The 14,220-nt window shown below is 40.6% G+C and overlaps 1 protein-coding gene across 1 annotated transcript in view; it reads left to right on the forward strand.

Annotated features, from left to right (window-relative positions):
* Position 1: 1 nt before the first annotated feature.
* The window catches only part of TMEM47 (transmembrane protein 47), a gene marked incomplete at its 5' end in the record, with an annotated part of 28,675 nt that continues 14,456 nt past the window's right edge, over positions 2–14,220 (forward strand). The window contains one exon of the mRNA XM_006015677.2: positions 2–173. Coding sequence (XP_006015739.1) covers positions 2–173 — 172 coding nt within the window. The remainder of the gene's footprint in view (positions 174–14,220) is intronic.

Genomic DNA, 14,220 nt, shown 5'->3' on the forward strand with positions numbered 1-14,220 from the left:
CCCGCTGAAGCTGGTGGGGCTGGTGTGCATCTTCCTGGCGCTCTGCCTGGACCTGGGCGCCGTGCTGAGCCCGGCCTGGGTAACGGCCGACCACCAGTACTACCTGTCCCTCTGGGAGTCCTGCCGCAAGCTCAGCGACCTGGACTGGATCTGCGAGTCCACCCTGCACAGCGGTGAGAACCCCCCTCCCCGCCCCCCAGCCCTGGCAGCTCCAGCGCCACCTTGGAAGACCAGACAGGAGGGGACGGGATGGGGTTGGGAGCCAGCTCCTGCCTCTCCCCGCATCCGCTCCCTCACCATCCTCCCCTCCCAGGCACCCAAGCCCTGGCTCCCTCAGCCCTCTCTGCCATCACCCTTGTGTCCCCTTCTCCCCCCCATTGACCTTTATCCCCACCTGGCCACCAGCCTGGTCTCCCCACTCGCCCCATCTGCTCCCTGTTCAGCAGCCCCCATCCATCCTCTCCCAAGGTACCGCATCCTGGTTTCCAATCAGCCATACTCACCCCCCGCCTCCCCCCAGGCTTGCCTCCCTGTCCATCTATCCCTTTTAGCCCCCAAAGGACTGGAGAGGGCTTTGTGTAAATCATGCATGCCGAAGGAAGCTCCGTGGGGCACCTGCCCTGCCCCAGTTGGATGGTCAGGGAGGCGGTGAGGGGCTTAAAGAAGGGGTGCTGCCTTTAAGGGAACCGGGTGGCCCCTTATGTCTCAGTGTTTTCCCAAAAGGTCCTGAGTTGTGGCTGGTTTTTGGTTTTTGTGGGGTGGTGGTTGCTTGCCACATCATGAGGAATCAATGGAGATTAAGGAGCATCTCTGTGCTCCAGCTGGGAATTGCCTGCAAAGTTATCTCTTGTCTAGGCATATCTACAAGCTCACAGAAACCACATTTTTTTTTTACTTTGTCCTGAGCAGAGACACATTCTGGATTTTCTTATCCCTTTTGCTCTTCTCTGCCCCCTTGGATGTGTCTGTGCATCTTCTTAGCAAGTTCCTGTTCTTCCTTCCCTTTTAAGCTCCTTCTGCCTTATTGTTGCTTAATTTGGTTTCTTGGTGTCTCTTCTTCTGCATTTTGTCCCTCTTTTTCATGAATGGAGAAAAAACCCGGTGGCTTTCCTGTTTAAACCTTTCTTGGGATATTCAGAAGCTGGTTGTGAATGAAACAAGTTGCCTGTTGGATTTCTCTCAATAAAAATCGTTCTCTTTTTTTTTTTTCTTCTCATGGAGTGTTTTAGGCTTCATTGCAACAACTTCTGGAGTCCCAATGGAAACATTTGCAAATTAAACCAAAGCCCACGCATAAAGCATGCTAAATCATCCATTTGGATCAGTCTTTGCCCTCAGATTTTTGGTAACCATACAGGAAAAGATCACTTAATGCTTGTCTGGCTTTCTGCTGCTTGCTTTGAAAGCTTGCATTTCTACTTTTCTTGGCTTCTTGAAATCCTTTAATATTTTCAGAACCAACATAATATGTATGTGGAAAAATCACAGGCATTCCTTTGTTGCTGTCAGTGTTGTAATGATTTCATTTGTTGTCAGTGTTGCACAACATTTGGTGGGTTTGGCCCTTGCTTGCTTTAGATTTGTGTAACATGATTGCAAAAAATATATATATTTTTAATGCCACCTTCATTCAGTTACCAGGTCTAAACAAACTTTCCAGGAGAGCTTCTTTTCTTCCTCAGTATAAATGGAAATTTATGTAGGAATGTCAGCTTCAACATGTCGCCTTAGCAACCTGAATCCCTTGCCCCTTCTTTCTCTCTCTTGAAATAATATCCCCTTGATTGCATAAAGACTTTTCAGATGGCTTGGGTGAGGATGAACCCGTTTCAAATCCCTCTTTTTTTTATTTTGCTGCTTTCATCAGGATCATGACCCCTCCCCCCGCTCTGTAAAATGTGGGAAATTAAAGAAAGATTACCAGTGTTTTCTAGTGCAGCATCTGAAAACTGCTAGTCAGTCCTCAGTTGCTTTGAGAGGCATTTACCTTATGTTTTTCTATAAAAAGGTGGGAGATAGGTGGGCGAGGAAAGAATGATGGGGGATGATTTAAAATGCAGTCTTGCTGGATGGTATATACTAAAAACCAGAGCAGATCTGTTGCCTTCTCCTGACCCTTTCTTCCACCCCTTTCAGAAATTCCTGACTGTTCATTTCTATTTTAGGTTTTTGAATCAGCCTTGCTCATTTTCCTTAAATACTTTCAGTGTAGTACAGCCAGGTTTCACAAGCTACTGGGGAAGAAGTGAATGATTGTTTTATTTGAGGTGACTTGAATAAGCCCTTCACTTTCCTCATGTTTGGCACGTAATCCGGCTCTCAGAGGAGACCTGAAATATAAGAAACTGCAGTATTCTTCCTGCCCTGCTCCCTCTCCTCAGAGCCTGATATAATTCCCATTAAAGTCAGTGGAAAAGCTCCCACTGAAGTGAACGAATTTGGGATCAGACTCATACTATTTAACACTGTGTGTTCTTGCTTAATATTTTAAGTGTACTTTCCTCCCACATCAAGAACACAGCAAGCAGTATGTTTTGGAGATAGCAAAGAGTTCCCACTGGGAAAGCTCTTCCTACTTGGTACCAAGGCAGCAGCTTTGTAGCTAGCTAGCTGTGAGAAACAGTAGCAGACAGAAGCAAAAGATGTCTTAACCTGTGGTTTCAAGAGATTTGCTTCCTCACTCATTGAAGGAGACCACATCAAGTGGCACTATCCAGGGCAGGCTCAGACTGAAAGATGTTAAAGTGCTTTCAAAGTTTAATTAAAATCCTCTGTTATAATAAGATTCAAAAGGCATGTTCATTTTGTAGTATGGAATTTACTGAATATGATGGCATCAGTTGTAGCAAAAAATAATGCCTCTGTCAACCTCCCTCCGTTCCAAAATTTTCATTCCTTGGCGTACCACGTCCTTATACTTAAAGTGGTTTCTTTTTAAATTTTGTAACTTTAAGCATCGTTTAGCACCAAGGTTTGCGTGAATTGCCAGGTTTCCAGAACTGCCAGCCTCAAGTATTCAAAATAGTGAGTCAGAATGATGTAAGAATCATAAGATTTAAAAGGAAAAAAAATGAAGTTCTCTTGATTTGCTTTCCTATTTTGAGTTTTTAGACTTCACTTGGGTCACTCTTAATCTTTTCTCTGCAACCACAAACTGTAGAAACTAGCTTTTGTTTGTAAATGAAAGCTGAGTTTCTTGCCTAATGGTGTATATATTAAAAAAAAAAGAGTTGGGACTTTAAGAACAACTACAGATATGACAAGGCTAGAAATTCCAATTGAGAGCTTTAGGAGTTGTCCAGCCATGCAAATTTTGTCTAGGGCCAAACCTTAACATGAATAGTTTTGCTCATGTACAGATCTTTTTGTAACTTAAAAAAAAAGACTTTGTGGTGATTTTCTTAAATATATGCGACTAAACCAAATAATGATAAATATGCAGAGTTTAGATGCTTTCTTTGCTTTGCTTTTAAACAGAATTTTGCAGATGATTAGTCTGAAGTGATTTGGCCCCATTTTGCATTTGAATGTGCTTATGATAAAGCAGTTTATGTTTAAATCAGAGTTACTGTGCATAAACACATCATTGCATGTATCTTATTTAGAACTTAATTGGATGTGTGTAGTTGTTCCCATGCAGAACTATGTGACAATAAATTTGTTTCTGTGCAATATATTGCAGCTATAATAATTTTTCAAATAAAAAATGCTTAAATGTGACCTAGCAAACCAAAACAATTCCATAGTATCTGGTCTGTCAGCTAAGCACCTTGCATTTTGTAGAGCAGAATGTCTCCTTTGGGAGCATTATGGTCTATTATGTAAATAATGCACATGAAAATATGTATGAATGAATATACTTACCCAGTATAAAACCTTTTTGATTCACAGGACATATATTTTGCTAGTAAATGACCTAAATGCATGTTTATGCAACATTCCTTTAAGAAAATCAGGTTCCTTACAACCTTCCATGAAGGCTTAAAAAAAACACCCCCAAAGGAATAAACACAAGAACCTCTCTGTATATCTTTTTTTAGTAGTCAGAAAACATAAAAAGGTGTACTCATAATCCTTCATTTAGAATTGAGCGCATATTAAAATAATTATTTAATGTTGATGGTAGCCTATTCTAACATAAGAAGCTGTTCTTCAAATGATAAGCAGCATAGGATGTCCCCTTTTGGTGGCAGATCACTTGAATGGACTTAACCTTAACTGTATATTAAGTAAAAATTGCTGAATTTCCACAGTTCACTGGGTTGTGTGTCATCTCTTTTAGCTCTGTTTTGTTTAAAAACAAAGTTGCTAGTTCAAAAACAACATCCTTCTGTAAAGATGTGGATTGTTGGTCTATCTGAGTTGATATTGATGCACATTTGCAAACTGTTCCTCAAGGGTAGTAGTCACTAGTCAATACTCTTCTCATTTTAAAGGTGGATAAATAGAAGTAGAGAATATTGGGCGTTCATAGATGTGTTCCGGGAGGTGGTGGTGGGGGGGGGGGGCTTTAATTAGCACAGTTCCAGGAGCCATGCTAATTAAAGCACCGGGATCATCATGTGTATCAGCATCCCTGAACTGAAAAATGGTGGCAGGGCACTTTGAACTAAAGCTTGTCGAATGACACTGAAGTCTGCTGGACTGCAGCAATTACCATTACAACGCGCTGTAATTACGTGTTGGAGAAGCCTCCCTGCACATTTATAGGATTTCTTAATGACCAGTCCCATAGCATGAAAACTCTCATGTTTTACTGATATGTCCAAAAAGTTTGATACCAAACCAAATAAAAGGCAAGTTCAACATCCTTCACTTTTTTGCCTTGGATTAGGGAGGGTGTAAGTTTTGGATCATGCTGCTCCAGAAAAGAAAAGTCTGATCTACAAGAATTTATATTCAGCATACTTTTCTCTCAAGATATCAAGTAAAGCTGTGGAACCTGTTGATTTTTTTAATTTGTCTTTCAGCAAACTCTGCTCTCAAATACCACTTACTAGTATTTTACTTGCTTAGGTATTTAAAAAAAAAAACCAAAATCTGATTTAGATCTGTAACCAATAGAATTCCCTTGTTACTTAACATGTATGAAAATTTTCAGACATGTTCAAAGTGAATTATAATTAATCATCAAAATAGCCCGAAAGGTGGTGGTATAAGCATGCTCCCCATTTTACAGGCAGGAAAACAGACCAAGTGCTCTTAGTGGAACCCATGCTTGGGGTGATTTGCAGAACTAGGGCTTTTTCACACCTAAGCATACATGCATACTTTCAGCTGCATGAGCTCCTACTGTAGTGTGCCATTAAGCATGAAGCTCCTGGCTGTTCAGAGGATCCTGGCAGACATTAAAATAGTGGTGTGATGAGATCTGATCCCTAATCCCAGGAATTGCACCTCCTGCCTTGCCACATGTACATGGTAAGAGGTGCGATTATTGAGATTGGTTACTGATTCCAGTTGTGTCACTATTTTAATGGGACCCTTGCAAATTGATTGGGGTTAGCAAGGTTCCAGATCCCCCCCACTGAGGACTTTAACCGTTTCCCATGCCCAGCAGTGCATCTGAGTATAGAAAAACCCAAGTGGTTGGCTGCCTTGTCCTACGGCTCCTTCTGGAGCTGTTTTGAGCTGTTGGGTCCTGGTGAGCCCTGTGGCTGACCACAGCCTGGCAGGTTGCTTTCCTTGCCCCACAGTGCCCTGCATCAACACATTGAAAGTCACACATGCTTCCTCATACAGTGCTGCACTTTGTGGCTGTTAGCCTACCAAGGTTAAAGAATCCATCAGCTGATGGGATCCCAGTTCTGCACCTAAAGAAGTGTGGTGCTGAACCAGCATCACTGTCGGGCAAGCCTTTGTAATGCAGCCAGCATTGGTTCCCATAGTGGTCTGCCCTGCCACACATTTGGTTTAAGGTGCACTGCAAACTAGCCACAAACGTGTTCCACTTATTTTGTAGCAAAATGTGGTGGTTATTTTGTCTGTTTGTTTGTTTTTGCCATGCCATTACTTCCGTGAATGTGTGCCCAAGTTACTATTAATGGTTCAATTAATAGGTCAATCATATTATAAAAGTAATATCTGCCAGGTCCACAGTAACAAAGGCAAACATCTCACCACCTCTTCCTCCCTTGTCATGTGTGAAGCATGTCCATGGAACCCAGATATAATATGGCTATATGAAATGTGTGTTGTATGCATGTTGTACATGGGTACAAATTAACAACTAATTTTTTTCAAAAGTAAAACAAATGTCATCAATACACTTAATTGACCTTACCATAATTTCTTTTGTGCATCATCACTCCTAATAATGGAAAGCTGCTGGTTTTTTGTTTGGCTTATTTACTGGTAATAAATATCTTCACCCAGTAGTTTAAAATGCTCTTAATGCTAATGATAATAAGTGGTTTAAATATTTTATGAGACTTATATTTAGAACGAAGTGGGGTATAGCCTTGTCTCTACTACTGATTTGTGTCCAAAGAGGACCATACAAGTTCCAAGCTAGCAAGCAGAAATGGATAAGATCTGTTAGTTTGTATTGTTTTCAATGTATTAGAATGCTCTGGTTCAGTAAAAAAGGCTGCCAGTTTGATGGAAAAGGAAAAACTATATTTAAATGCTAATTATTTTTTACAAGGTCCACTGGAATAAGTTTTGAAAATATCGGCAGATTGCCAGTTAGTTTGATGAACGCTGACATTCCTCTTACAGCCTAGATCATGGTTAGAGTTGCTGAAATATTACTAAGTGCCATGCTGTATATGTGGAGGTCAGAAAAGAGAGCTCAGGCTCTTTTAATCTTGAAAAGAACATCTTGTGCCTTTTGTCTCTCTTCTTCTCCCCTAGCTACATATACTTGTAAAGTTTCTTCCATGGGTGTTTGGAAGGACAGCCCAGTAATTAATTTGACATGGTAAAACTGTTCTATGAATCTCGGAGCAAGGCCATGCATCTGGTGTGAGAGATCCCTAAGCATAGTTTGTACTTCCTTTTCTGTGAATGAATTATAGATGACATAATTTCCTGTAATGCTGTACTCAAGCTGGCAAAGGTGGTATGTAATATATTAGACCTCAGAAAAAAAATTAGCATTTCAGTTAGGTCTTTTATCTGAAGAATGCTTTCTCCTCAGCATCTAAAGAATGGTCCCTTGTGGTCCTTAAAACTTGTGTTCATTGAGCTTTGAAAAGAAAACAGCTGGTTTAAAAAGAAAAAAAAAGGCATCTACTTGTTTTGTGGGAATTGGAGGTTTAAAAAAAATAAATAACAATTTAACTTTTACTTTAGGGAGCGATATATTAATGGCCACATGAGCAAGCACATGCTACCTCTCAAGTAATTCATAGACCTGTAAACCTGTGGATCTGGCAGCATTTTGTGGACTTGAAAATATGTCTTAGTTGCACAGCACTAGGTACTGGGTAACATTTTGATTATAGTTGATGTTCTACCATGAAGACCAAAGATAACGTTTTCACTGGTGTCTAGTTCTAAATGCACAAGGGAATGGGTGAGATAAATGAAATATAGTTTGAGATTCCTGCAGGAGCCTAGCACCCCTGAGCAGCTCTCTAGCATCAGTAACTTTGAGGTGCTTTTCTATATATCCATTTTTGGAAATCTAAGCCACTAAATATTTATATATTTGGATATCATCTGAGTGGGGTTGGGAAAGTCAGTGTTGCCTAAATGTTGAACTTAGGTACCAAAGGTACTTTGACATTTTTTCCTTAAGTGATTTAAGAACTTAAATTGTATTTTCTAAAGAGACTTGGGTTCCTGAGTTCCACTGATACAGGTGCTTTGGAATATTTTATTCCTACAGTCCACTTCCATTGCACAAAATCCCTATCAATCTGGAACTGATCTTGCCATTGTCTAGTGCATTTGGCACAGAGCCTCATGATCTACAGTGAGGTTCTGCATGGATACAGCATTTGCTTGTATGGAACAGCTTGCAGGATTGAAACTTTAACCGTGTTTTATGAGAATAAGAAAAGTAATATTCAGTTCCATATGTCCAGAATGGTAACTTCACTCCTCAACTATGAAGTTTAAAGATAAAATGTATAGTGGGATGTTTTCATTTCACTATATACATTTTTATGCCAACATCCTCTAGTTTGGGATTTAGATGATTAACTTAACTAAAATGAAGTTTCTTGTCTGCAGGTATTTTGCTCTAACATGTTAGCAGCAGAATGAAGTATGCCTTATTACATTAAAAAACAAATTGTTCTCTTCACTTCCTGTGAGTGGCTCGTCTCAGAACCTCAACTGCAGACTTACACAGATGCTATGAGTGCCCAAATTTACCTTTGTGTTAAAGTACAGCAGTGACTTCGCAAAATAGTTATGTTCACCTTGAGAAAAAAGGTGTATACAGCCAAAGTTGCTCTGGTTCATTTAGCAGGCAGTAGCTGTACATGCATATTGTTGGCTGTGGGTAAAACTGTCACAAGTTCCTGAGGGGCTGAGGAGCCAAGTAGTCAAATCATTTAGACAGGGGTGTCAAAGATATGGCCTGCAGGCTGGATTCAGCCCGCAGAGCCACATAACTTGGCCCCCAGTGCTGATTCCACACGGGGCCAGTCCTGGACACCCCCACCTCCCTGCCTCATGTACCAGATCCAGGGACTGGTCTGGCCAGTCCAGAACTTCACTGCACACAGTGCCTGCTTTGGCCAGTCCAGGATGAGCTGCATGCAGTGCCTGCTTTGCCTGGTGTGGGGTGGGTGCCACATGCAGTGCAGGTCCCAGAGCAGATGGGGAGTGCAGCACAGTCCCAGGCCAGCCAGTGCAGCCATTGAATCAAGTATGCAGGGGTTGGGGGGTCTCCCACATGCTGGATCCAGCGCCTGGGCTGGACCCACTTGGCACATGGCATCTGTCTTGGATCAGCTGGAGTGATGCTTGTGCTTTGTGTCCCAGTCTAGCCAGAGTAGGGACCACGTGCAGCACACTCACTCCCTGACTGGCCAGAATGAGCACCACGGGCACTAGATCCAGCATGTGGGGTCCCAAAGGGCTTGCCTCATCCAGCTTGTAGACCAGTCCTGTGCCACTGTTCTGGCCCACAGGACCAGATGAGTTTGACACACCTGATTTAGACACTTAAAAAAATTTACTCTTTTCCATAAAATAAAAAATAGAAAATGGTCTACATGGGCCAGGCTGGACAGCAGCCATGATATATGCACAATCTATAAATAGAAGGACCTATGCATAGAACAGTAAAGGTCTGCTGGTGGAATAGATTTTGGGGGCAGAAGGCCTATTCACTGCTAATAGGTGTGGAAAGTGTCTCTGCGAAGAAAAGCAGAAGAGAGATGCTATAGATCCCTGAGAGAATCATTGTAGAGTAAATAACATTTTTCTTATCCTGATAAGTTTCTTGTTCAGTGTTTGAAGAAAGCAATTCTGTGATTCATTACCATTGTAATGACACTTGACATAAACAATTTGCAGTATTTCATTCCATACAAGGAGAGGGCTTAGGAGAGAACTATTGTGGAAACTAAAGGAATCAGGGCCGGCTTTATCTTGTTTTCCTAAAGAGATTAACTAAGTTTCCTTATAGTGTTTGATAGAGCTGCCACATGTTAGTATTCAATATATTGTTTATTTTCACAATCACTTTGAATTCAGAATACTATGGAGAGGAAAATAAATATATGTATGTGTGTGTGTGTGATGTCTTTTCAGGACTGCACAGAAGCATTAAAGGACTGACAACACAAAGCATTTGCATGGCTTTTTCGTACACTAGGAACAAATTACCTAATTAATAAAGCCAAATGTTTTCTTTCAGAACTTTGAGAGATTTTATTCCTCTATTATGACTTCTCTTGATGTTATCCTAGTGCTAGAGTGTTGTTTTGGCAAAGAAATAAAGCAGATAAAGCTATTCCTAATTAAGAATGAATATACTGCTAAAAGCCTCAGGTCATTTTGCTTTAGGGGAAAGCAGGGAGCAGAGTGAAACTTTTCAGTGTCCAATTAACACTATACTTCTATGTAGTTAAAAAACTGGCAGAATTTCTAAAAAGCTATGAAACTGAAAGAATTCTTAAATAAGAAAAGGCAATAAATTACAAATGTTACAAGTGAGCATTAAATTAAAGGAAGGGGCGGGGAGATGGATTTTCTTTATTTATTTTTGAGGAAGATCTTTCCCTGCCCTCATCCCTCTGTTTTTCATCATCTGTTCTGGGTGATTTTTTGTTTAAAATGTACATATATTCCTAAATATAAAAGGGATATTAAAAACACCTGTTATTTTATTAAAGGCTACCTAGGCTACCATTTTATTAAAGGCTACCTAGGCTACCATCAGGATCAACTAAATATTTCCTTTAACATGTGCATTATGACTCCTTAGCAACATAAATCAATAGTTTTTTCAAACATATTAATGAACATATATGAGGAATCTCTCTTTCACTGCATCATGGTAACTATGAAGCATGTCAATTCTGGTAATGTTAACAGCGCTGCTAAAATAAAGAACTAGATGTTTAAAACATAATTTATGAAGTGAGCTCTATGTTTTCTGCATTTTTCTCAGCTTGTCCAATACAAATCAATCAAATAAACTTCAGTTTTGTTTCTTTCCAGTTTCAGGTTCTAAGTGTTGCAGTGTGTGGTTTTCAAATACTTTATCAGAAGTATTTGCTTAAAAATAACTGTTTCCACTGTGTCTTGAATTACCAATGGAAATTTTAAATTATATTTAAACAAAAGATAAAGTATTTTCACAGTTTAAATTTGGGCTTGGATTTGAAGCAGCCCTTTAAATTGAAGAAGATAATGTTTTGAAGACAATACCAGGTGTCACACTTTCTTAACACTTCATGTATGAGAAGACTTCTGTAATTCCAAGGACAACTCATGTAAACAACTCTGAAGAATTGGGGCTTAAGTTTTTGAGGAATGCATATAAATAATTTTTATAGTTTAATCTGACATTAATGCTGTATGTACAGGTCACATTACATTGCAGAGGGAGTCCACCGTTAACTTCTTTCTCCCTTTATTGCCATTTATTATAAATTATTTCACTGCAATTTCAAAGATAAATGAAATCTAAACAAATGTATAAAAACAATGCTTATTAATTACATTTTTCTTGCTTCTTTCTTTTCCTCAACATGAAATAAGTTCAACAATCCTTTTTTCTTTTAGAAAATTATGCCATATGTAAGATGAAATTCACCTCTGTTTAGAGAGGGCCACTAGAAGGTTAGTAAATCCCATTTAGTCCCTCTTTTTGCCATCATCAGAAAGCCTACATAAAGGCTGACATTTTTTCTAGGATGACAGGGGCCTTTAGACATACAAAGTGCATTTAAAATCAACTTTGTAATTCTAAGACTAGAATTATTTCTTGACCTGTGTCTATCTTGACAGTGGTCCATATTTGCCATCAGTTTTCAAGCAGTACTGCTATATTGAATTCAATGGCTGGTTCTGCTTTGAAGTTTATTGGCACAATACAGTTTTGTGAGTGGTAACTACATATAGGATGACATGAGGGGACAACCTTTTTGTGAGCTAGTAAAGGGAAGGAGGACTGTACCTTTTTAGCCTTGAGTCACTAACTATAGTTAAAATAACTTGCCCTCAACTATTATTTGGGAGCATATACATGTGCAAATGCTGCTTGATGGATTTACTCCAGAATATTCTCCAGTAGCATTCTGCTGCTACCATGTTAGAGCACCCTGCGCAGGCACTTACACACGCGTCCATTTGGGAGCAGATTTGATGGTCCTGGCAGCAGTCTGCTTTAGCCCCTAACCAGGACAGTTCCTGATCAGCCCTGGGCTGATCAGCTCAGGCTGCTCAGTCCCTGGCCAGGTCCAGGCTGCACATGCAGACTTCCCCGCATAGCCTGGGGCTGGTCAAGAACTGTCCTGATCAGGGGCAGGTCTCAGCCACAGCTCCAGGCTGGATGGGAAACTCTCCCTTGGTAGGGAGCTCCCTGCCCTAGTTCCGCTCTGCAATTGAGGAGCAGGGCCTAGGAGTTCACTGCTGCTGGGGAGGAGGATACTGTCCCCAACTAGGATCTGTTGGCGGTGCCCACCCAGGTAGCAGGCAGCCCCTGGAGGCAGGGAGCAACCTCCTAACCCCTGATGCCTGGCTGGCTGGGAGCAAATTTGCTGTCAGACAGCCATCTATGTGTGCCTTACTGCACAGTAATTACTAGCTACTTGCAAATGCAAATAGCAAAATAACTGCCTAGTAAAGCAAATTGCTGCGCAGTAAGGGTCTGCAGTACTTAGACACAGATGCTTACTATTCAGTAATTTGCTCTATCACTCAGTAAAGCATCTCATGTAGACACACCCTTTGGTAATAAATAGACAGAAACTGGGCTTTTACTGTTCTGAATTTATTGTCAGAACCATAATCTTGGACACTTAGGTCCTAGGAATTCATTCCACTTAAATAGAACTCCAGAGAGTGGCTGTCTTCCAACACTGATTTGTCCTTTTATAACCTACATGCATATAATAATAAAGTAATAGATATATTTTTTTAACCTTTGCAAAATCTATAGATGTGACTGCTAATGATTAAAATATTAGCCCACACTTGCATCTCTTTGTGCCTTAACTATAGCACGATTAATTGCTTTCCTGCCTTATCTATTACCTGTTTATCATCTATTAGAAAAGCAAAAGCATGCTTAATTTTTTTATCGTCCTGCTACTCCAGTGTCATTCACCTTTTATTTAGAGCTGTTGGCTTCTGATCAGCCTGGAGATTGTTGTGTGTAATCTCCTATTACTTGTACTGGCATTTAAACTCTTCATTCAACTGCTTCTCCCATGTGACAGTTTGATTCACACTTGCAGTCTTTTATGGGTTTGGCCTCTGGGTGAGACAATTTTACATGTCTTCTCTTTGTACCTGTGCAACTTCTAAGTGGAGAGTTTTCTTTTATGTGGTTCCAAGCTGTTGGGAAAGCCATCTTTTTCAAGTGTGTGTATTTGTTGTTAGTTGCACAGGGCATTTCATAATTTGCATAGGAAGTGTACTAACCAATGTTAATCATTGCTTAAATTTTTCAGGGTTCATCAACATTAATTAGTCAGTCTTTGCAACACTTCTGTAATGTAACTGAGGTTCTTTCCATTTTGCTTTTAGTATATCAATGAGACATATAAAATAAATGACTTTTTAAACTGCATACTGAGATAGGCTAAGAGGGTTGAGGATTAAGTTGTTCCCAACTCCAGTGTCTGTCCATTTAGACAATACCTAGTAAACAAAGCTTGAAAGTTTTAGTATTTTTTTCTTTGTAATAAAACTGATGTGTTCATTAACATTTTAGTAGTATGACAGTAGAGCATATGCATGGAGAAATGTTTTACAAGAAAAATGTTTTTTTTTTCATTTAGAGACGCATTTTCAATCTCTCCTCAGTAACCTTTTTATTTTCCATCTTTCATTCAGTGATTCATAAATGACATTTAGTCATACCAGTCCCAAAAAAGCCATGCTGTATGTATTCTAACAGTCATTATTGGAACCTAGATGTGCTAAATCTCAGATACACTATTTTGTGCATACATGCTTGCTTGTGCTTATGTGCACTCTCTCTCCCAAATCCGTTTTGAACTTATTTACAAAATGCACCTTGGACAAAGTCATATCAGAAGGATGCATAGCTCATCTGTGCTTTCTCCCTTCTCTCCCACTAATTCCTTGCAGGAATCTGTGTTCATTATCCCTCTTTGTGCTGAGTGATGGAAAGGATGCTGGGATTCTATTTCTTGATCCACATGAGAAGTGGATCCAGGATTTTGCAAAGTGGAGTGACGGAGCAGCAACCAGGGCTGCATAGGTGTTTGTACCCCCTGTTCCCAGCCTTTCTCCCCTTGTCCCCCACCAAGGGTGCGTAGACCATGCCACAGGAGAAGCAGTCACGGACTTTAAGTCCCCAAAGCAGATAAAAATCTTCCCCCTCCTCCCCTCCATGCTCAGAATCGCATCCTTCCTCCCCCCTTCCTCCCCCACTCCTGCCTGCTGCTGCCACTGTCCGCACTGTCTTGGGGGTGAGGGAAGCTCCAGACCCACTCCTACCTGCTCCAGCTGGGTTGTTTGGGGACCAGGCTTCAGGCTGGTGGCTCTGATCCCCATTTCCAGGTTCCCCCTTTCTGCTCCTAGATTGGCAGCTGGGGTGACCAGGGAGGGAGGGGGAAC

The sequence above is a fragment of the Alligator sinensis genome, unplaced genomic scaffold (genome assembly GCF_000455745.1).
Source record: "Alligator sinensis unplaced genomic scaffold, ASM45574v1 scaffold243_1, whole genome shotgun sequence".
NCBI lineage: Eukaryota > Metazoa > Chordata > Crocodylia > Alligatoridae > Alligator > Alligator sinensis.